The sequence below is a fragment of the Drosophila miranda genome, chromosome 3 (genome assembly GCF_003369915.1).
Source record: "Drosophila miranda strain MSH22 chromosome 3, D.miranda_PacBio2.1, whole genome shotgun sequence".
Classification (NCBI taxonomy): domain Eukaryota; kingdom Metazoa; phylum Arthropoda; class Insecta; order Diptera; family Drosophilidae; genus Drosophila; species Drosophila miranda.
Window position 1 is genome coordinate 24,490,348 of NC_046676.1, and position 23,600 is coordinate 24,513,947.

Below are 23,600 nucleotides of genomic sequence, written 5' to 3' on the forward strand. Positions count from 1 at the left end.
TCAGCGTTTATGGTAACGATAGTAACGACGCAGCAAAGACCACAGTAGCCGCTGAATCAGTGCTCTATCTCGTATAATAGTCGATAGGAATCGGTATGGGAATGGGGATGGGGCTGCGGCTGGGGCAGTGCAATCACATTGATCGGAGATTGATGTACCACAAGTAGTTGCCCCCATTTTGCGGCACTCAAAATTTAAAATCTGCGAGCACGCCCTGACCATGAATCCCCCCTGCCAAGTGGGGCGTTCCAGAGTTCCATGCTTGCGTGGCATGGGGTGAGTAGGGGGGAGAGCTTTGCCAGTTTGGAATCAATTTAGCGGAATGTAGCCAGATGTACGGGCCTCAAGCTACACTGTTTACGCTCCAGTGTCTGTCCGTGGGCAGACCTTGAGAACTTGTGCCATTTTTTTTGGTAGCCTCGAGTCGCTATAAATTGTTCCGTTTTACATGTGCCGGGCACTTTGCATTTGTTGGCCCAATTGATTTTTAATGGCTCTATGCTCCTCCGACTCTGACTCCGACAGAAATAACAAACACAAATTCGATTGCCTAACGGAAAGTTCGTGGGTCGCAAAATATTGAAATGACTTTCGGGGCCGCGCGGTGGGGGGGGGGGTGATAAAAAAAAGCCCATCACGATGGCGTCCCATATGCCACCCACTCAGGGCCAGTCGGGGAAGGGTCAGGAGTACAATCCGCCTGGGAGACGCCGCTTCTTGCGAAGCTTCCTGCAAATCCCATCAGCAGCAAACAGGCAGGCAAACAGTGCATAAGGAAGATGCCAGGTGCCGGGTGCCGGGTGCCGGGTGCCCGGTCCTGACTAATTGCGTTTCATTTGATTTCCGATTACGCACCGCGTAAGTAGGCCCAGCACAGTGGGTCGCAAAAGTAAATTTATGCTTCTCCTTTGTTACTGTTTTTACTGAGCGTTTTGCTCAGTGTTTTTGTCAGTGACCAGACTTCAAAGGAAACAAGTTATGACCGTTATTGGCGAGTTATGGTTTCATCGAAAGGCTACTTGGGAATGTGTATCCACTGTAGCTGTAACTCCCAACTCCCGTTTCCACCTTCTCTACTCTGACTAATGCTGTGGCTCCTGTCATTAAATAAAGTGCGTTTGCATTTAAGTCGGCTTTGGGCTCTGTTCTTAAGCCTATTAAGGATGTTCCACTCCCCATCTAACCCCCCCCCTCCTCTCATCTAACACTCCCGAAAATGTAACCTGTGGCTGGGGAAGGATACTTCCCACGCTGTCCTCAAAAAGTGTTCGCCCAAAAGTATGAAAGCTCCAGAATAGGCCAAGGATACGGGTCTTTATTTTTCATGGAATTTTTTCATTTTAAATTCATTGATTTGGCCTTTTGCCTTTGAAGAGCTACCACACATACATTTCTCCTATCTTAAGAGGGCCCACACCCACCACAACACACTCCAACAACCCGCCCCATCCCACTTCAGCATCATCGGCTCGTCATCGGCGTCCCATTTCATCCGACTCTTGACTCGATTGTGCCGACGACTGTATGGAGCCCGTAACAAATTTCGTTTCCTGATGGGCCCCCGATTCGCAGTTGGCAAACAATTTCAATTGATTCCACTTTAATGGATAGATAATGTTGATCTCGAACAGCATAAGTCCCGACTTTGGGGTAAGGGAATTTTTAATAAAGGTAAATCATTTCGTTTATCGGAATCCAACTCCAATTAGCATTCATCTAAAATTCATTAGGTAGCTGTCAAGATCCATGAATGGGCCAGAGCCGCACGAATTGATGAAAATATTCATGATACTTAGTTACACAGCACTTCCTGTTTGGCTTCAGGAGATAGAGAAAAAGGACGAGCACATTTAATAACCGAAACACGCCTGAATGTGGCTTACAAGAAAATGCTAGCCATCAAGCTAGCAAAGCCGGAATAAGACCGGGATGGAAACCACTTGCTGCTGCTGGCCCATACACATAAACAGGCTCAAATGATGCTATATATATTTTACTTTCTTCGGCCGCAATCTCAACTCGAGACACTTGACCAGAGCCCTTTCGTCAGAGACATCTGCTGTCGAGGAAGGAGGTTCCTCTTAGCCGGGCTTACGGCTGGCAGCAATTAACAAAGCGAAAAGAAATGAAAAGAAAAGACAAGGGCCAGGACAAACTAGAGATGGTAACAGATTCCAACACCGACAAAGGATAGTCCCATTCAGTTCAATTGAGGAGGAATTGTAAGGGATGGGTAACCAGGCCATGAAGCAGGCCATCTACTGCTCTGCCTCTACTGCTCTACTGGTCTACTGCTGAGCTTTATGGCCAGGACCTTGTTGCGTGTTAGACAAGCATTAAAGTGAAAGCGAGCGTCGTCGAGACACAGGACAAACAGGACAAGCAGCTGCCTGTTTTTCCGGGAACATTCTACATAATGAGGAATTATGAATGCGTGAACACATAAAAGACGCGTTGCTGCGAGCGGGGCGGAAAGATAGATCGTCGTGGCATATTGGCTCGGCCCTAGGCATTTTACCCCCTAATTGTTAGTTATTGGCCGTCGATGCCATAAAGGATGTGCCCCATCCGGCTGGGCCAGTAAATCACTTAGGGCAGGGCGACTTGTGTGCAGAGTCTGGTGCCGCCAGGGTCTGTGCATTTGATAATCTGATTACCACACATCCTAAAAGTCCTCTCCAGCCGCCTCCTCGCGTAGAGTTGCTTAAGTCCTCCTCCCACCTCCCGCCTGCCTGCCTCATTTGCATGTGGCAATGTTAGCACCATCTGCAGCCCAGCACAGCTCAGCACACGAGCGCCGCTTGAGCACCTGGCAACATGTGTAAACTGTTATTCTATTATGTATGCAGAAAGTTCTGTTCTGTAAGGAAAAGCAGAAGTAGTGGTAGGGGTAGGTAGGGCGGGTAGAGGTAGGGGTAGGGGTAGACATAAAATCTTAAGGCAATGGGCCTGACCATTCCATTCAGAACTTTCCCGGAATCCATTCATACTTTATGCTTCTGTTTACGATTATTTCCCACTACCTACCCACAACCTTAATGAGCTTCCTTCCTTTCGACTTTCGGAGGTCGTAAACTTTCAACTAAACTGCTCCGAATTGGAGTGGCGGGCTTGAAGCTTACTTCTATTGAAGTAATCCTTGTGCTCAAGCTCCTGTTCGAGTTCTCGATGTGGTTCCAGTTCCAGTGTACAATTAGCTAATTGTGCGATGGATAGATGGGACTCTGCGATCTATTTTTGCGGGCAAATCAGCGCCCCATCTGTGGTCGTCTGGCAATCCCTTAATTGCCTTTTCGCCGAATCAGGCTGCGTTTACATAAATCTGATGCCCTTTGACTCTGGCTGTGGCAGCACGAATTATGTCCCGGTCGAGCTGTTTGCCACCGCAGCAGTCACCAGCCCTCGGATGGCCTGCTTTTTCCAGGCGCTAGCTATGGCATCATCTCTCAAGCTTTGATTTAGAGAGGGCCATGGGTCGGCATGTGGGTGGACAGCGTCACTGCCCAAAGGGCAGATGGGATCGACCGCGTTTGACTGGCCAACATTTATTGGATGCCAATAACTACTCGCATTGTCTCGGCATTCGAATAGGGACATGTTTTGTGCCCGGGCCCTGATGTTCTGACGTCTCCGATAATGTAGGCAGTGTTTGGCCAATTTACATACAACCTGGGGCGAGGGTGGGGCTTTGGCTGGGACAGGGGCGAGAACTGTTGCCTGGTGGCCTCTTGATTGGCATGCCATAATGAAATTTTGTGTGTGTGTGTGTGTGTGTGTGTTTTGGGGCAGATTGCATTTTCTGTTGTCCATTTCCTTTTGTCGAAATTTGTGTTTCGCTTCGCAAGATTCGCTCAAAGGAATGCCTGCCTCCAGCAAAAGTTTACCAAATAAATTAATGAGCCAAATTTAGAGATGAACCCACATTCCATAATTATACATCCATAATTCTGTTTTATTCGCATTGAAAAGTTTCATTTACATTGTTATTAGCATATCAAAGTGCACTTATCCATTGAGTGTGGCGTACATACATATATATTTTGTAACCCAAAAACCCTTGCCTTCCAGGGATTTCCATCCTTTCATTATTGGCCTTTCTTTTTTATCTTCATCTTTTTGTGCCGGCTGTCGGCTTCCTTTAGTATCGCCTCCTGTCGGTATCGTATCGATTGATTATGCTGAAACCGTTGAGTTAAATGGATTATTGAGCCTGCGAAGGGTTTCGTTTTTTTTATTTTGAGTAATAATATTATAATTTGCCCAATACCCAATCGTATATGTATTCTCAGTGTATTTTGGTCTTTTTGCTGTCCAAGAATTCACTACCAGATTGTTCGCAGTGTTTTGTTTCGTTGCTTCTTTACGAATTGCCGTTTGCTCTTGTCCACTGTCTCTCCTATTGCTGTGCATGTTTGTTCTTGTCCACTGTCTGTCCCATTGCTGCGTAGGTGCTAGTGTGAGGGTGCGTAGGGAGAGAGACGACTGATGAGACGACACACACCTGCCCACACCCGCGGAGTAATTCCGATGTATGACGTGTCGCAATGGAAACAGATCCGCATTCCTACAGAAACCCGACTTATACATAGTATAAAGGATTTCCCCATCAACGACCCTGAAATACACCGAAACATCGACACACGCACACACACTTACGGGGGTTCAACATTTATGGAATTCATTTATTTACATCAGTATTTAAACCATCGTTAAGTCTATTGATATTTTCAGCATAATTAACAGAGCTTGCAGGTGAATTTCCCTAACAGTTTTTTGCATTTTTTGTGGTTCATTATTCACTAATTTATTGCACGATTAAGATTTACACACAATGTGCTTAGTGGCTTACTTAATTAACACATAATCACATACGGCTAAAGTACGGCAACGGAATAGGATAACATTTAACATTTTACGATATAAATATGGTAATGATATTATATATGTATGTATGTATACGATTTGTATGTACAGGAAATGTGTGTGCCCGTAGGCCGCTATAATAAAATATAAATTACGAGTATGTCCAATTTTACCATCGCTTTTCCCACTTTGGGGACATCCAAATTTCCAAAATTTCCAAAATAATATCCATGGAATGCCACTGGGAAGAGGTGTTGCAAAGGGTGGGGTGCAAGGTGCACAGTGCAAAGGGTTAAAGGGTTACTGGGTTTTTGAGTGGGGGTAGTGCATACACCAAAGTGAGATCAATGGTTCGCTTAGAGCTGCTCGTCGGCCGCCAAGGAGACCACCACCACCTCCTCCTCCTCCAGCAGCTCCACAATCAGTGTGCCTCACCTCTTCTCACTGATGTTGGCCGAACGTCCGGCGGTGGGGCCACTGCCAGCAGCTGCCCCACCATTTCCGTGCTGCAATGGCATCGAGTCCTGGCGGTGGAAGCTGCCACCACGCATAGCTCCGCCAGCGCCTCCGCCTCCTTGATTATTGTTCATGTGCAACGAGGCTCGAAGATTGCCTCCGGTGCCCACTCCCACGTAGGTGGAGCGACGCATCGACATTACGCTGGTGTTTTCCATCATGCCGGTCGCCGTGGAATGCTGCCGGAGGTGCGGCTGTCGCTTGACGCACATGCAGCAGAGATAGCGGTTGAAGTGCTGCCGAAATACGCCGGACACGCAATAGAGTGCCACGGGATTGACGCACGAGTTGAGGAAGCTGAAAATTGAAAAGGCATAACCCGATTTTAGTTGCCATCAAAGCAGCGGAATGATGCTGTAATCGGGCAGAGTCCCACCCCCCGGCAGAAGATCCCGCTAATGCTACGAGTATGTGGAGGCCACCCAGTGGTCGTGCCGCATTCCGAGCATAACTTAGTCGGCGTCGCGACCTCGGAGATGTCTCCTCTAGTTTGTGGAATTTTATTGAAGGGTTCTTATATGGTTTCCGCCCATTTGCATAAAATGTAAATTGCTTTCAGTGCGACGGCTGCCCCTCCTCCAGCAACTCCTCCCTACAACCACCAAATTGCTGACAAACATTATTTTCCGAGTTTTACGGCGCTAAGTGACGCCCAGAAAAGCTGTCGACAAAAATAAATTTACTAGCAATTCCCACAGCGAGGGATACTCCTCGTATGAATATACTCTCCTCGGCGAAGGAGAGTGCAGGCAGGCATAATCTGTTTCAATTAAAAATTCTGCCACAAGCTGCGCCACAGGCAATGCAGGGGAAACCTGTCTGTGCGGTAAAACTTTAAAGAAATATAAAAAAAAGGAGAAGGTGAAGAAAAGCCAGCTGCATTCCTGCCAGCTAGTATATGTATGTATGTGCCCCCAAATTGTGACCCCTCGAGGAATGCATGCCCCATGCTGGGGATAAAAGAGGAATGTCCCCCAGCAGCAGAACAGCCAGAATTCAGAAGAACTGCTGACTCCGCCGGACTGGACTGGAGCCTCACCTCGTGCAGAATCCCACGATGCGAACCATGTGCCAGAAGCTGTCGAAATCCTCCTCGGCGGTGGGGTAGAAATGGTACCACAGCTCGAACACGTAGTACGGAAAGAAGCAAATGAAGAACACTGCAAGGATTTTTAGAGTTTAGAGCCAATTATTGCGCGACTTGCGCTGTGGGTCTGTGTGTGTGCACTTACCGACCACGAAGGCAACCACCATGCGGGCCACATGTCGCCGGGCCCGGGCCTGTGTCCGGCTCTGCACGCTCAGCTGCTCGCCGGGCATGTCGCGGGCACTCATGTGCAGCCGCTTGGCCATCATGATGTACAGCACCGCGATGATGCACAGCGGCACCACATAGTAGATGGAGGCCTTGGCTGCCATCATATACCTGGAAGAGAGACCAGACCAGAACAAGGACCGAAGGTTTGGTTACTTGGAGACAGGATCTCATGTCCAAAGTTGATTAATTTCTCCTGTCCCTTGGGGGTGTCCCTCAGATCGTATAGTACGAGTATCGTAGGAGTCCGAAAATCGTCTCAATTTTCATAAGAGGATTTTGGCAAATTCCTAGCATTCCCCGCTCATATACGAGTCCGGATGGAGGACATTCAATTACGCCTAAGCGTTTCGCATGGTCATAAAAAAAGCTGAAAAGTACTGGCTCCGCTCGGCTCGTCTGACAAGCTTTCAGCTTTCCCCATTTTCATGCCATTTTTTTTGGGTCTTATTGCGGTCCGAAGCACGTGCCAGCACCAGAAGCTTGAAACAAAAGACTCCTACCATGCTTGGGCTGGGGGAGGGGAAAGATGCTTTAAATGAGAAATTAGCAAGCAGCGGATCTTCTGAAAATTACATCACAGACGGATTATGTGGTGGCAACAGCTGACGCACTGCTGCACGAAAGGATTTCTCAGGCAGGACTTCGGGTAAAAGGAGTAAAAGGAGCAGGAGGTGAAAGTAAAAGTTGCATTGGATGGCCCAGGCTGTAAACGGGGGGCATGTGGCACGGGCATTTCCACGGGCACGGGCACGGGCATTAATGATTAATGCCCTCTGATGGCTTCCGATTTCCCCTTCCAGCGCCCTGAAGCTTCTGCGGCTTCTGCTTGAGCAACGATAAGATGGTAAAGTTTTACTCTAACGGCCCCACAGTCATCATAAATTTGGAATCTCCTCCTCCCGAGAGTCACCTTCGAGTTACCACCACTCTACTCCCAGCCAAAGGGAACGGATTCACTCAAGTGGCCTGGCACTTCTGCTTGATTGGACACCTTGTCCTGTGGGCCTGGCCTGGCCTGCCCTGTAGTATTATCCGTAGACTAAATAAAGCCAAATGAGCCGAACAGATGCCAAATTGGCAAATTGATTGCTGCCGGCAATGCCGGCGACGTAAGGAGGGCCTAGAAGAACTTTGAGTTCGGAACTCACTTTGCATAAATCTTGGAGCGGAAGGGCGAGCAGACTCTGATGGTGCTGTTTCCGGCGGGCGTCGTCACCGGGTAGACGATGATGTCAGAGACCAGGAACGAGGGCATGCCCAGCAGAATGGCCATGATCCAGATGATCACCGCCGTAAAGACGGTCAGCGGCTTGGTCTGCAAACAAAGATGGTAAGAGACTGGACATGTCCAATGATGTACGTGCCTCTTCCCCCACTTACCTGCAGCTTTCTTAGGGGATTCACAATGGCACAGTAGCGCTCACCGGACAGGGCCGTCAGCGTGAAGACGGAGACTCCGATGGAGATGTCCTTGAAGAACTCGGTGATGCGACACATGTTCCGCTCAAAGGGCCAGCTCTCCTGCGTGTACACAATCGTGGCCACGGGCACGCACACCAGAATCACCAGCAGATCGGCCAGAGCCAGCGATAATATGTACCTGTAGAGGGGGAAAACCCTTTAGTGCCACTCCCATTCTCATTCTCATCCCCATTCTCATTCAGACATTGTCTGCTCTACTGTTCACTCACGCGGAAGAGTTCCCTTCTGACTAGAAATTCCTTTGTGTCTGCTCATTCGAAGGGGTTAAACCCTAACACACACAGACACGCTCGGACGCCTCAACTGAAAGGAATGATTTTTTCCAACAGGAAAAGGATGTCGTAAACGATTCGACTGAATGATAACCACCAGTTGAGGGACCAGCATAACTTAAAGTAATATATGAGTACTGTAAAAGTGGTGGAAATAGTTTCACAATGAGTGAGGTTGGTAGAGCTACAGGCAGCTACAGGAGTTATACATGAAAACCAGTAGAAACCACAAGACTCTCCCTCTACCATTCGTTGTTCTCATTTAAGTGGCGGTTGAGTGAAAGATTGGAAAAATGTGCGCCTGCCACTCGCCTTGACATTGGCACCAACAACCTCCAGTGAACCGAGCTTGACTGAGGGAATTGTTAGACACCGCCACTAACGATTGTATGTGACATGAATCAAAATCTTACACATTTGCGGCACAGTCTAGACTTTGTGTGTGGGAAACGAAGGGCGAACAATGGGCTGCAATGGCCATCGCATCACAATCACCATTACAATTAGGGAGCCCTTTGATTGCAGCTTCCAAAAAGCCAGCAAAAAACGACTATTTGTAGGCAATCAGAGCACCTCCACGATGCCACTTCCATTTCCATTTAATGGGAGCTGAATAAAGTACCAGATTCATTCATTTACAAAAGGGGCAAACCGAAAAACGAATTCTTCTTGCGACAGACAGACAGACAGCTGACATTTGCTGGGACACAGAAGTTTTGATTGAATTTCTATTTGAATTTATTTGAATTTTGCCAGTGACTGAGACTGACGCAAGAGCACATACAGATACAGATATAGGAGACAGAGTTTGGTACAAGTTTCGAAAAGTTAATAAACATTTGCCTAGACCATAGCTCTTTCCGCCTCCCCCCTCGTTCCAGCTGTGTCGTCAGCTGTTGGCTTCAGTTATGAAAGAGGCTTAGGGTCTCTGTGGCTCACCCTGCGTATACGCTATGTGTCGGTATCTTTTTGTCAATATATTTACAGAACGAGTACGAGTACGAGTATCTGCTGCTGTAAAGTTAACAAGGAAATGGCTAAAAACTTTCTCCGCAGAACACGAACTGCGGCAGCTTGTGGATCTCTGAGAAACTAGAGTAACTTGCGGTTGACATTTCCCTGGCTAATTCATTCAGTTTTTTCGGTTTTTTGTATCAGTATATTTAATATTCACGAATCGCAGACAGCATATTGTCACACATTCTGTACATTTTGCCCCGAAAAGTTGGGCATATTTCTTGGCAACTTTTAATTTGGAGGCGGATATACGAGTGTATTCTTCTATTGGAACAATAAAATCAAATACCACTCATAAGTCAGGCCATGAATTTTGAGTGGCTATTCCAGCATTCGTGTTGGGGTGCAACGGAACTCATTTTCGGCTCGAATGAAACATTATTATTTATGGCTCCGGCGAGGGTTGCCCGAGGAGACACCGCGTACTTCCAGAAGCCACCTCCCACTGTGCGTACGTGTGCGTGTGCGTGAGCGTGCCACTTACGTGTTGGGTATGTTCCGCATGGAACGATGCCGAAAGAAGATGATGACCAGTGTGCCGTTGCCCAGGACGCCCACGATGAAGATGAGCGTGTACAGCACGGTGACAATGTAAGTCTCCGGGCGTTCCAGGACGGGCACATACGGCCCATTGCCGCTGGCATTATGCTGACCCAAAGATGACCCCGCGTCGGCGTCGAGGCTGTCGTTGCCCCCACTCCCACTGTCACTACCGTTCCCCCCATTGGAGACACTGACTCCGCTCAGATCCAGGGGGGCATATGCCAGACTGGCTGCCAAAGACTGGCTCATGTCCATTAGGGCGGCGTACATGTTTTTACGGGGTAGATGTTGCTGTCCTTTATATCTCTCTGTGATTCCTCTGCTCTTGTAGTTGTAGTCTGTGTGTTGGTGCTTTTCGGGTGCGTGGCTTTTTATGGGCTCGCTTTTGGCCACTTCCGTTTCCGCTAGTCCGCTTTTTGTCGAAATGTTTGCCACTTTTGCTTCCCCCAGGGGCGTCTATGTCTCCAGGAACGTTGCGGTTTGAAGGGTTCGAAGGGTGGTTGCTGCCACAGAGTCGTGTTTTATTTTCCACATTATGCCACAAGAGTTTGCTCGGGCTGGTCTGTTTCCTGCTCGTTGGCGGTGCGATGCGATGCGGTGCTGCAGCGGAAGAGAAAGAGAAAGAATACAAAAACCGTGTCAAATGGTTTTGTGGGCAGGGATTTGAGTAACTTAAACTGAAAATTACTGCATACATCAGGGCAGATGTTGCGCCAGCCCATCCGCATGCATTTGCATTGGCATTTTGCATTTTGCATTACCTATGAAACCCATAAATATTACGCATACGCTGCGTATGTTCATCGGTGTGTGGAAATGGAGATAATATTTATGATTCGGCAGCTGTGGCATTGTCGTGTTTCTGTGTGTGTGTGTGTGTGTGTGTGTCTGTGTGTGCAACTGCATAATAAAGAATCTTCTTAACATGGAACATGGGTGACCATGCGGCTTACGGCGCACGCAATCGGAGTACACGCGTCCCATCCACAATTGCCTGATAAATTCCTAAGGAATCATCCCTTGTAGCCTGAAGTAGGCAGAAGCAGAGCATCCAATTATTTCGTACTCCTACTTACCATCCCCTGCCGATTATCTTTCACGCTTTCATGGCGTTCTGTTGTTCTTCCCCTTCGGCAAACTAATAGAAAATCATTCGTGTGGAAGCGCAAATACTTTCAAGTCGCAATCAGACGCATTTATCCCTAAAAAAAAGAGAGAAAACAGGGACTGGCACTGGCACTGACACTCTGGTGGCACATGGGATGGCATAAGCCCGAGCTTAGGTGCGGGGAGGTGTCTGGTGGGGGGAAGGGGAGCGAGAGCGAGAGCCTGTATGTTTCTTCAATTTCAATTTGATACTAGATTGCTTTAGCAGCCATGGCTGTCATTTGGATGGTTCCCATTGATTTCTATTTCTATTTCGATTTCGATTTCGTTATTTATTTATTTTTATTGTGACCCACGAGGCGTATGCGTGATTCCCATTCGCCAAGTAGAATTCGCCAACGACTCAATTGATTCTCAGCTCACCGAAAAAATGTAATCAACATGGAGACTCCGAAGTGCACTCACTGCCCGCTCGGGATCTCTCTGATTGCTGGACGGGCGAACGATGCATTGCGTTCGTTGGGACTCTCACTAAATATTTACGGGTCAGAATTTCCCCAAATTGAATGGCCTTTCGCGAAGGTCATGGGGGCCCAAGGAGAGCCTAAAATTGACTTTAAATTGAAGCTGGCCAAACAGCAGAGAAATAATTAATGTTCGGGCCATTAAATTCAGTTCATTCTGCCCCTAGCCGGAAGTTAAACTCCGTCATTCCGCCATACACACGAAGTGTGTACGCCTACATGTGTGTGTGTGTGTGTGTGTGTGGTTGACCCAGAGGCCTGTCATTAAACCCATTACACGTGGACGCTCCCGGGCAACGCCACACTGAAGGAGTATTTACCATCCCTTCCTGCAAACCTTTTTCCCATAGCCCACCCGTCAATTGCTGGCAAATGAAACACTCTCTCACTCTCTCGACGATAAATACAATTTCACACAGAAGGAATCTCATGTAATCGGAGGGTCTGATTTTTTATGATTTTCCCCCAGTTATTGTTAGCAACAAAATCCCATGGAGTAACAGATGCTGATGGTTGACTCATCACATTTTCCTTCCGTTTGCATTTACAGACCGGATTCTGATTATCATTTTACCTTAGATGCTCGTACGTACATAATATGCATATTTTTTTAAAGGGATTAAATGGATTCCCTGGCTTCTCTTGATTCTCTTGATTCTCTTGATTTTTCGCGGAAAATAAAACTAACGCCCATCCTCCCCCACTGCTGTCATAAATTCTATTCGCCAGTCAATTATTTATGCCACTAAAAAACTTGTCGAAAAAAAGCTTCTGGAAAAGGCAAAGAATACATCAGAGCCACCCACCCCAAAGGCGGAAAGGGAGGAAGAAAAGTTTTTCGCTTTCGTTTTTCTACAGATGAAAAGTTTCGAATTAGTTTTTGGAGCAGATAAAGAGCGAAAGCGAAAGTGGAACTGGGAGCCGAAAAAATGTTAAAGGCTCCGCCTTCGACATGCGATGGAGCGGAGCACTGATCCCAGGGGAGCCAGAGGAAAGTCCCAATGGGCTGTAATCTTCGAAGAGAAATGATTAAGCTTCAGCGCTGACCTCAATCAATTTAATTGAATTCCATATACCACACTAACATACTATATACATATTTTGCAATCATTAATTCCATTTTTTGGCTTAAAGTCTTTTGCCGTTTCTTTTGCTATTCTGTCGGCTTTAGAGGGCGCAGGATTGGTGGTCTGAAACCCAGCCGTGGAGCCCCCGTAAAAAGGTGTTTTCGGGTAACAGCATTTATTTATGGCCTAGGCCTGTATGCTTCACAGCCAGAATCTAAATATGCTACGGAGCCAGGCAATTACAGTTCTCAGAAGGGGCAATTCCGTGGGCACCCCGTTGCCAGGATGCCAGCGGTGGCCCCCTGCTGCGATCTCCGACAGAAGCCACAGAGCGAGACAAAGTCGGGATAAAGCATCTTGTTGGTTAGATAAATCATGAGGCAAACATAATTTAATACAATTGCGTGCCTGGCTGGCTGCCTGGTTTTATTCTTTTTGTATCTCGTATCTGTATCTGCGGCAACGCGGCATATGTGTAATGCTGCATGCAGGTTAATCATACGCCAAGTAGACGGCGCAGTCAAGCCGAATAACACGTCCGGCAGGAGTAGCGATCTTAAAGAGAGCCCCGCGCAGGCTTTAAGGAACAGGATTTAAGGGGACTTTCTCAGAGAAAGACCTAGAGAAAGAGCTCGGAGCTGTAAGCTCTCCTAATTAGAGCCGAAAATAAAGGCTGCCATACGGAAGGAAGGAAGGAAGTTCTGCTGCTTAATGCGCGCTCGAAGGTCCGCCCATTATGTAAATTTCCACCATCCCAGCCCCATCCATCCACCCATCCATTTTTCCCGCTGGCAACGAAAATATTGACAAAATTATGCGACTCGTCGCTTAGGCGCCAGAGGGCAGAAGGAAGGAATTTGTCCAGCCGTTTGTCGTGATGGAGAGCCTGATATAGATGACATAGATGGACAGATAGAGGGATAGACAGATAGACGGATGGTGATTAGACGAGACAACGGACAGGGAAAAGAGTGAGTGTGTTTCCAAGCATCAGGCAGTAGGCGAAGACTTTCCCATTGAGTGATTACTTCACTTGTAATAAACTTGTCTAACAATTCCCATAGCAAAATCCACTTTAGTATCCATCATTCAGCAGTAAAATCCACAGTATGTCGAAGCGCGTGAGCATCATTCTACCCGGGGAGATGGGGCCGCCGCCGCCGCCCCCGCCGCCGCCGCCGCCGCCCTCACCTCTGCCAGCGAAACCGATGTTCCGATCGAAAAGCAACTTGAAGAGGCCTTCCATCAGCCTCTTGAAGACGCCTGGCTCCCTGAAAATTACGTCCAGCGATCTGCCAACCAGCCAAAGTACCAGGACTACACAGCAGACGACGTCGAGCGACTTACCAAGCACCATCAGCACAAGGAGTCTTCCGCAAAGGACGTCTAGCGATCTGCCGAGCACCGTCAGCACGAGTACCGCCATGCAGATGACCTCCAGCGGTCGGTCCTCCAGCAGTCGCAATTACTTCAGGGATCCCACAAAAACCACTACAGCTAGGATCAAGACCGAGAACCGCATCGCTAGCGCCGTTGGTTCCGAAGAGCAGGAAATCTCGCAGAGCGACACATCGCAGATTGGGTGGCTTTCGGTCAGGGCCTCCATTAAGAATTTCCTGGAGAATACGGTCGGTGTGCTGGGTGCAGGGTCCGCTACCTCCATCATAAAGTTCCTTAGTCACTTCAGGCGGGATAGCCACAATCCGAGTCGCGATTCCGAGACCACTCCCGCTGAAAGATCTGGCCAAACCAGCCCCAAACCCGAATACCTGACTCTTTTCCGCAGGGAGAAGGCCGACTCTGAGACCGAGGACTTGAGCTCAGTCCGCCTGGATCTGGACAGTAGCACTGGAGAGATGGACTTCTGCTCCAGTTCTCAGCCATCTGTCATTTCTGTGAAGACGCCCTTGAGAGTGGAGGTTCTTCCGAAGTCCAGTCGTAATTCCCTGGCTAGGGTGAGAAGGAGAAGCTCCTCCAATTCCCGCCGGATCCTGCCGTCGTTTGCTTTCGCGCTCGTCAGCGCCGACGAAACCATTAATAGCCAAGAGGAGGCAGAGCCAAAGACCCCCAAAGACACCACAGATCCTTCTAGTGCCACCAAAGGCATCTCCGAGCCGCCCCCCAGCTGTGCCACCTACGATGAGCGCTGCTGCTGTTGCCATTGCGTACACATGCGGCGTGCCGTGAAGCAGGCCGAGTTCCTGGCCTCGGACGAGGGCAAGCGTCGGCTGGAAATGAAGATGGCGGCCAAGGACTTCTTCTTGGACATCAATGCTATGTCTATAGTGCGCGAGCGGATCCTCTGCGATCTGCACGGCATCGGCCCGAAGCAGCCTTCCCCGCGGGTCAGCTACCCCCTTGCCATCACCGACGCCCGCCGAATGGACGCGGGCTCGCTGGCTCTCGAGTGGTTCGTGCACGACTACAGCGACATCGACCACTACGAGATCTACGCGGACAATGTCCTGCGCCGTAGCATCTACAATCCGCAGACCATCAAAACAATCCTTCTGGACATAGATGTGTCCACGGCGCACAAGCTGCGGATGCGCCCGATTCCTGTCCAGGGCCGCGGATCGGGCGCCAGGCCAGAGGACAAGCTGGTGCTGCAGCTGCGGGAGGGCGGGCTGGATGGCGTGACGGCGGGAACACTGTGCGATTGCCTTAAGCCGAAGAAGACGCCAAATTGGGAGTGCAAGTCGTTGGTGGACTTTTGGACCGACAGCGAGTTCCTCTACCTTCCCGCCCAGCGCACTAGATCCTAAGCAAATGTCCCTGATTAGAGCCCCCTAATAAATAATGATTACGATGTTGAAATCGGGGATTGGTTTTGCCAGAGGAGCAGCTGCGTGCTGCCGTAATTGATTACGTTAATTTCGGCCAACTGCTGACTAATCACCCGACAAGAGTCTTGCAAATCGGCCTTTGATGGGGTGTCGGGCATCTCGTGTTGGCTGTCCCTCTCTGCCACCTGTTTCTATTGCTCCAAGGGGGATACGCATACCCATACCCATACCTATGCCCTGGCCCATATCCCATCGCTCACAGACAGCGTCTGCTGTCGACTTTATTTAAAAATTTATCGTAATCTCTGCAGGAGGATGGGATGCCTCTTCCCTCAGGGACTCCGATGATGAAGCTGTGTGTGCCTTTATCGGTGGCCAACAGCCAGCAGTCGCCACAGACCAGAACTCAGAACGCGTCTGGTGATGAGGGGCGATACTGGTACTGTTACTGGCACTGGCACTGGTACTAGGGTACTGGCATTCCAGAGGCTGACGTAGGCATTTCTTTCTGGCGGCGGATCTGTCAGTGATTTCGGTTACGATGTGGCGTGATTAATTATTTGGCAAATATTTGAAATAGCCCCGCTCTCGACCTCTTCCGCTCTTCCGCTTTTTCGCTATTTTGCTTTTTCATTCGCTTTTGCTGGCCAGCTGGCACTTCTGGTATGGAAATTGAATAAAACACCACAGCAAGAGAGAAGAAAACTCATATTTTCCCAGAGAGAATAAATAGTGAGAGAAAGCCTCTAAGATGATAAGTATTTTAATTAATTTTCGCTTGTGTTCCGACGCATAGGCATTCTTCTGGTCATGTGATGTACAGCTGGGCGGCAAACACACACCGACCCACCTCTTTGCCCACACTTATTGGCCCACTTTTTCCCGTTGAGAATATTTGGTGTTAGCGTTGTTCTGGTTCTCCACTCTCGAGTCCCCACTTCCCTGTGGGGCGCGTGATGGCTCTCGAAATAAACAAGATTCTGCGGGCGGGCATCGTACTTCATTTCCCCATATATTTTGCTTATTTTGTATTATTTTCAATTATCGAAGATATTTTCCAGTTCATTTTGTACGCTCTCAAACATAATGTTTCTTCCGTTCGCTCTCCCTCGCTCCCCTCTGCCGATGCTTTGCACCCTGCCACGCGGAATATACGTATACGTAATTTTTTTTATAGTCACATCTCGGGGCGCACTTCCAATTAGTTTTTATGGTTATTATCATGCTCTGACCCTCCTGCCCCCTACAGTATCCCTACCCTCTGTGCCCTCTGCTGCCTTAATGTGCTGCAAGCAGTTGGCCAAATATTTTAATTGATTTCATGTGGGAAAAGCCAGAAAGCTGCCCCCCTTCTGCCCGAATGCTGCCCAAAGACTTGTGTAAATATTTAGTGCACTGCTCTACTGGCGGACAGATAGACAGGCCATCCCTGTCCATCAGCGTGAGATGTTTACCGCGAGTGCGATTACGAGTGTGGTTTGGTCAGTGTCAGTCCATTACCATCTCATCCGATGGTAGATCCGTCTCGGATATGTAATACTTTTCCCACACAATAGTTCCAAAAGCTGCTTATGTTTTGTCTACCAGCAAACAGTTCATCAAGAAAAGGAGAGGATAAGGGCAGAGGAACGCATATTGGGATAGTATTTGGAGTAGATGCTGTTGTACATATCATGAGAATCGCATACATTTTTGTAGATCGTAGGGAACCCCTTAAAGCCACATATTGTATCTTCTCCACGTTTTTTTGCCGTTCCATGGGACAAACAAAACCCTTTTTTTTTCAGCTGGAAAAGGGAACTGTGTTACGTTGCCCTGGCATCCACTCGAAAATTCATTACAAATTGTTTAACTATGACAAGTGGGTCTCCTGCGGGCCATGTCTCACCGATTGTTTGGGCGTGGGTGTGGTGCCTGTCGAATGAACATATCTCTGACCCCTTGCTCTCCTTTTTCCAACCTTTTTCCGTCGCCTGTCAAACACATTTGATGCATGGGAATGGGCAGAGAGTGCGATTCAATTGAATTTTCGCGATACTCGCTTGTCTGCCAGGAATAGGAAAGTGGAAAATCGAATGGGGTATAGGTTATCGAGTATGGGATGGCAAAGAGGGTACGAAAAGCAATGAGAGATGGGCACACACATAGAAGCAGTAAGTGAGTGAGGGATGGGTCACACACGCACACGCACACAGAGATAGGGATGCTGATCAGGAGCCCTGACAGGAACACGCATGTAAGCACACAAACAAAGAGGATTGGAGCGGAAAACCAAAGAATGGCAGACAGGGGACACATGAATGAGGGATAAGATACTGATATGAGAACAGGAATGTGGGGAGAAGAAGAACATTCACAGAGGAAGAACTTTGCCTATTGATTATCCTGCTCTCTCTCTGTCGAAATCCATCAAGTGCTGTCGTGGGTTATCCTCTAAAATTGTTCGAAAATTATAAGCCAATCCACTGGGAGCATCTCCGGAATGTCCCCTGAATGAAGCGTGCCATATGGTATGCCCCTGGCCGTAGGAAAACTCCATTCGGGTTCCCAGCGGGTTGCGGCTTGTGGCTTGTGGCTTGCGGCTAAGCTTTGTGCCAATTTTGGTCAGGCCCAAATAAATTAGGCCCCAAATGAGCAAAGAAAAGCTGGAAAGCGGGAAATGAAAGAAGTTCTCCAGACCAATGGTATCGGAATTGAATGGCAATCTTATGCAAATTAATCAGTTGCTCTTTTATTTGATTTTTTCTCTCTTTTCATTTGCATTCTCCCCCTCTGCATTTCCTTGGAAATAAATGTGCGACAAACAATGGCGATTGCGACTGCGATTACGACCGAATTGTGGAACTCGAAAAAGAATAAAAGATACACGAAACAAGATACAAACATTTTTCTTTAGCAGCTCCTTGAGATTATTTATGGCCCTCTGTGGTTCGGACACGCAGAACGATTTTATGATAAATGACTCGCTTTAATCATCGGGCAAGAGCGGGTCCTCCCTGGGAATGGTATGGAGGCATGGAAAGGGTAAAGGATTACCTCTTAATCCACCTCCCGCTGTGACGTCAACGCGAGTCCGTGAGAGAGACGACTCTGATTTCCCACTGATATTTAACAGACCCTACCTGAGTGCCAGGGGCAGAGCTTTCCTTCTTGATTAATTGAGTCCCCTGTTGTCCATCGAATCATCATCAGCAACAGCAGCGGCAGCATCATCGTGCCTCAACCAGTTGATCCCGATGTGACAACATTTGCAAAAACATTTCATGGAAAGTCAGCTCCATAAATCATTCGACGGGGCTGCGGTCGGATCGGGGGACATTAGCAAACAATCCACATTAGCAAACAATCCATAGGAACCACCGCTGGAGAAGGTTCATTTATCAATCACTGGTGGAATCACAAAGACAAACAGAATTCCAGGAACTGAGTAATAGCAATAACGTGTCCCCAAACAGGTGTATCCTGTCGCTGAATAGATGAATAAGCGCCCACGCACCTGTCAACGAAATACGCGAGGTTGCCAACTCCATTTGCCTCTATTGACAGCCCGTCAGCGTCTGAATTCGTCCTCGAAAGTCGACCTGCCTCAAAGCCCATCTCTTTCATTTAATTTAATTTCCTATTTATGTCAGGCATTCTCCTGTACCATTCTCGATTCTCGATTCTCCAGATGGTGGACTGACTGCAACGGTAATTGAATTCTCCCGCATGGCCGACAGCTGCAGCCAAATGACACTGAAGGCTGCCTGACAGAGCGATGGACAAGTGATTGTTATATGCCGACAGGAGATGAGAGACTTTTCAGGTATCAGTGAAGACCAGAAAGAAAGAAGGACCTGAAGGATGGTCGCAGCTGAATCAGTAATCAGATGGGACCCTCCTAATGGACACCTTATGGCCTTCATTTGGGGAATGGATAAGGCAGCTGTCGGAAACGGTGCCCACTGCATATTCATCAGTTAATAGATGCCTCCGCAACGGAGGCATAATTAGGCTCGACTCTGGACCACCCATCACCCATCAGCACTGCATAATTACAGCAGAGAGTCCTGGGTGTCCTGGGTGTCCTGGGTGTCCCACCCCTGCCGTATGGCCATTAATAATCAGCGCGGACATTAATCAGTTTTATATGGCAAATTAATTTCAGAGCCTTGGCTTACGCATAGCCCGGGAAAACCAGCGTGAACTGAGCCAAATAGAAATTTGCTTTAAAGTTGGAACATCGCAAAATCAGAGCCAAATAACGGATGAAAAGAAGCGGAAATCATAGCTACAGAATCCTGCAGAATTATAAACTGGTACTGGAACCCCACCATCAAAGACCATTAAGTTTAAGAGCTTAGCATCCGGAGATACGGTTCCGAATCGCCATGGAATTCAATAAGATGTTCGGAATGTCCCCATCAATAAATCAGGTCTGGATCCGAAAACAAAAGTTGCTCACGCATTTATGTATGAGACGTGTATATACTATATAGAGACCTGACCCCATAAATATCCATTTCGGGGGGACACGCATTGACATTGTGTTGGGGGGCAAATAAAATGTAATTTATTAATGCTTACGCGGCGCGAGATTGAAAAGCGTGGAAAGCCTGGGAAACGGCATGAAAATACAGTACACCTGATGGAGGGATAAATCAAAATTTGTGGCATTCAAGGGAGAAGCCCTATCCCCATTTTTGTGGGCAATTAATAGGGCCTAAGTGGGAATGTTGAAAGCCAACAACTTCTCCAGGAAAATCTGTGCCTATTGCCGCGAAAGTTTCCACGCAAGAGTCTGCTGCTGTTTGGGATTAATTGAGGCATACTTGGGGCTTTGGAAAACATTGAAACTTTTCCCATTATAGTAAAGCATAACAGTTTAATATTGGCCGATTCAATGAGCCAGTTTTACTCAATACGTGTCTCCGTTAAGCTGCCTTCAAAGACAGATTTATCGGGTTTCTGCATTGAGCTGTCTTCCATTAACATAAACCAATTGAAGAGCCATCACTCTCTGGCTCTCTAGTGGCTGGTAAACATTGTGGCTGCATCTGTCATCGCCATCAAATGGATGCAAATGGTATCATAATCCACATCCATTAGTGACTGACGGATAGATACTGTCAGAACCAACTTTAAAGCTCGTACATACAGAACTTTTTGGGTGGATTAAACCCTTTCGACCCACGAACATCGGACGGAGAGGGGAGAGTGTTGTGGGCGTAATCAAATGATAGTCAAGTGCAGGCGATGAACGAATGTGGCCCTGTGGGCACATTACGAATACCCAATTTGTGCGCGCTTTCCCAATTTTATTAACCGCAAAACTTTTCTGCCAGAGGATGGGACGAGCGTGTTCCAGCGGTGAAGGGATTACAATAAGCATATTTGTCCCAGGATACCCAGCGAAACATGCGGTAGAGCATATCAGGATGCGGAGACTGGCACCTCTTGCTATACATCTGCCATTAAGATTGAGGGGTATTCCCCGTATCGGATCCCCAATAGATTGCGTTTCCCTTCTGGAAAGTTTTTTGAATTAATTTACGCGCCACAGAGCAACATGTCGCATGCGTGATAATTTACATTGTGGCGCCGAAAAACAAACAATTGCGAAACCAAAAGCGAAATTAACACAAAAATACACACTAATTGAGCACATTCGTGTGGCTGGTAGCCTGCCCCGGGGATATATCTCTCTGTATCTCTGTATATGGCAGTGATTGCGATACCTAATTACCATCCATCCACCCATACACATCCTTCCTCCTTCACCCATCATCCTGCACCTGTAACCGACCCAGGTGTGGCTGGGCTGACAAATTTGATCTGATCATTGCTGATGTGTGTGCCCCCGACACGTTCCGGATGGAGAGATGACTGATTGACTTATGCTAATTTCCTGTTTCCTGCCACGCCTCCCCTCCACGCCCCCGACTCATTGATGGATCAGCCACAAAATGTGGCACTAACACGGACACGGATACGGAATCCAATTTGGCCTGGCATTGGTTAAGCGGCATCATCGTGGGGCCATTTTACAGTTCCATTTTCCAGCTGCCTCTTATCTCAGAATATGCAAAACTGTTCCTTTTTCAGTTATGCCGCAAACAAGGGGCGGAATACCCAACAGGCAAACAACAAAGATTGGCTACAATGTGGTCTCTTTGTCTCCAAGTCGGAGCGAAGTTCGGGCCAAGTTAATTAGATTCCGGGGTCCCGACCCCCCCGCCGCTGGCCTAATGAGCGAAATTGTGGCGCACAAACAGGCGCTCGTCTGAAGGAGGAGCCTCTGCGACCTCCCTCACATACTGACCCCCGCCAACCGCGAGCGTCTCTTCTTTGGGAGATGAGAGTCTTAGGAGTATCTTCCCTAAGTCATGGAATACTTGGATACTAAAATGTGGAGAGAGAAAGTCTTTAGTTTTGACATGGCTTCCTTTTCGAAATGCATGGGGGACTAATTTAAGGAATTTGAAAGCTCTTTAAAGTGCTTCCTGTTGGAAATTTAATTTATTTTGAATTTTTGATCGGTAAGAGCTCATATGCCCTTAAACTTTATATCAAAATATTGTTCTCAGTTGCACTGGATGTCACGGCTTTGCCTTGCCAAATGATTTTCCTGTATTCCGCAAGCATATTTCTTATGTTAAATTAATTTTTTGTTGAAACTTTTTCCACTTCAGACAAAGAATTTTGTTGTTGTTTCACTTTCTTGCAAGTAAATAATTAAAATCTCCGCAATGGCATGTCAACGCAGAAAAATTTCAAGAGGGGCAACCTGCACAGAACTTTTACCCTTGCGTTGGTATTCGGGAAAAAAACACAAAACTTTTTCCAGAGGATGTGGCAAAGCACTTGGAGCCAAATAAGAAAAGAACAAAAATGTAAAGCCTTTTAAAATATAATGGACATTTTTGTTATGAAAAACTTCAGGCAACATCCGAATGATCTCTGGATGTGTGTGCCGTGCCGTGCCCCATGAACTTTCCGCCAAATACTTACCTCTGACTAATGGAGGGAGCAGGAGGGTGCCCAGACGATGCTTGTCTTATTTAAACACTTGTCTTGTCTTGTCTCAAATTGAATTGAATTGTTTGCCAGTCAAAGGCAGGGACCAAAACTTGGCACTTGGAACAAACGAAAGTATTTGGTTTGGCACTCGTCAAGGCCCAGGGCGCTTCAAAAGAAAATTCTCTTGAGACACTGAGGAATGCGAAATATTCTGTTGGTATTCTGGTTTTCAAATACTTTCACTTCACGGCGGAGAAGAACCGATACGACGACTGCTTCAGGCGAATCCGTTCACAGGACTAACTCGGCAAAGTCGTCGGAACCGGCGCGGCGCCCAAGTCTGCGACTCCCGAAATGCTTGTCCCCCGAAATGCGTTCCACATGTGGCACACAGATAAAAGCGCGCCAAAGCTAGAACAGAGACCGAGAATATGGTATCCACCACGTGCGTGGCAGAGCGCAGGCGCCGGCAACTGTGGATCCCAATCGGAGTTCCCCTGCCCCTGCCCCTTCCCCACGTGGCAGACATCTGTTGCCTGCCTTCGACTGTGAATTTCATTCATGAAACGAGTATTTCCCCCCGCTCTCAATGGAAATCTGTTTTGGCAACGGCAACAATTTTTATACAAATATTTTCTTGATATTGTTATGTGCTTGTTATACCCTGTAATGGGAGAGCAGAAGGGTGTGTAGTCTTATTGGTAGGTAGTTTTTAGGTTAGTTTTTAAGTCTTAATCCAAAAGTTATTCAGAGTCATTATCATTGTATTATAAGAGAAAAATAGGACCAATCCAAAATTGATATGATAAAATGACGATATGACATGAAGGGTGTCTACCAGTCGGGTTATCATATATCATCCTTTTTATTTTTCACCTGCTTGAGGTCTGCTTTGATGGTTAAGACTTTCTGGCCTCGAATAATGGGGGATGTGTTCAGTAGTTGCCCCCAGGAATGGGAGGGCGACAAAAAGAGGGCCAACGAAAATAACTCTGTGAAAATCACATCGCCTCATCGACCTTATCATGTGTTGCCAAGCGAATAGAGTGTCATTTGATAAGAAAAGATCCCCAGATCAAACTGATTTATGGACAGTATACCGATGT

At 47.6% G+C, this 23,600-nt stretch overlaps 2 protein-coding genes across 2 annotated transcripts; one reads left to right on the forward strand and one right to left on the reverse strand.

Moving 5' to 3' along the window:
• Window positions 1-5,153: 5,153 nt before the first annotated feature.
• On the reverse strand, window positions 5,154-22,779 carry LOC108158083 (neuropeptide CCHamide-2 receptor). Its single transcript, XM_033392112.1, has 7 exons — window positions 22,486-22,779; window positions 9,953-10,611; window positions 8,078-8,297; window positions 7,846-8,012; window positions 6,612-6,805; window positions 6,419-6,539; window positions 5,154-5,676 (listed from the first exon to the last, which is right to left on the reverse strand). The coding sequence occupies exons 2-7, from the start codon at window positions 10,279-10,281 to the stop codon at window positions 5,295-5,297; spliced, it is 1,413 nt and encodes a 470-aa protein (XP_033248003.1). The 5' UTR covers window positions 10,282-10,611; window positions 22,486-22,779; the 3' UTR covers window positions 5,154-5,294.
• Window positions 13,728-15,524, forward strand: LOC108161015 (putative uncharacterized protein DDB_G0290521). The gene has a single exon (XM_017295327.2). The coding sequence runs from the start codon at window positions 13,819-13,821 to the stop codon at window positions 15,472-15,474; it is 1,656 nt and encodes a 551-aa protein (XP_017150816.1). The 5' UTR covers window positions 13,728-13,818; the 3' UTR covers window positions 15,475-15,524.
• Window positions 22,780-23,600: the final 821 nt, after the last annotated feature.

Bases quoted from the DNA above. Each gene is read 5' to 3' on its own strand.
- LOC108158083 (XM_033392112.1), bottom strand. From the start codon at position 10,281: ATGTACGCCGCCCTAATGGACATGAGCCAGTCTTTGGCAGCCAGTCTG. The intron at 8,298-9,952 runs GTAAGTGGCACG...CCCCCTCTACAG, and splicing joins ATGCGGAACATACCCAACAC to GTACATATTATCGCTGGCTC. The intron at 8,013-8,077 runs GTAAGTGGGGGA...CTTTGTTTGCAG, and splicing joins ATCCCCTAAGAAAGCTGCAG to ACCAAGCCGCTGACCGTCTT.
- LOC108161015 (XM_017295327.2), top strand. From the start codon at position 13,819: ATGTCGAAGCGCGTGAGCATCATTCTACCCGGGGAGATGGGGCCGCCG.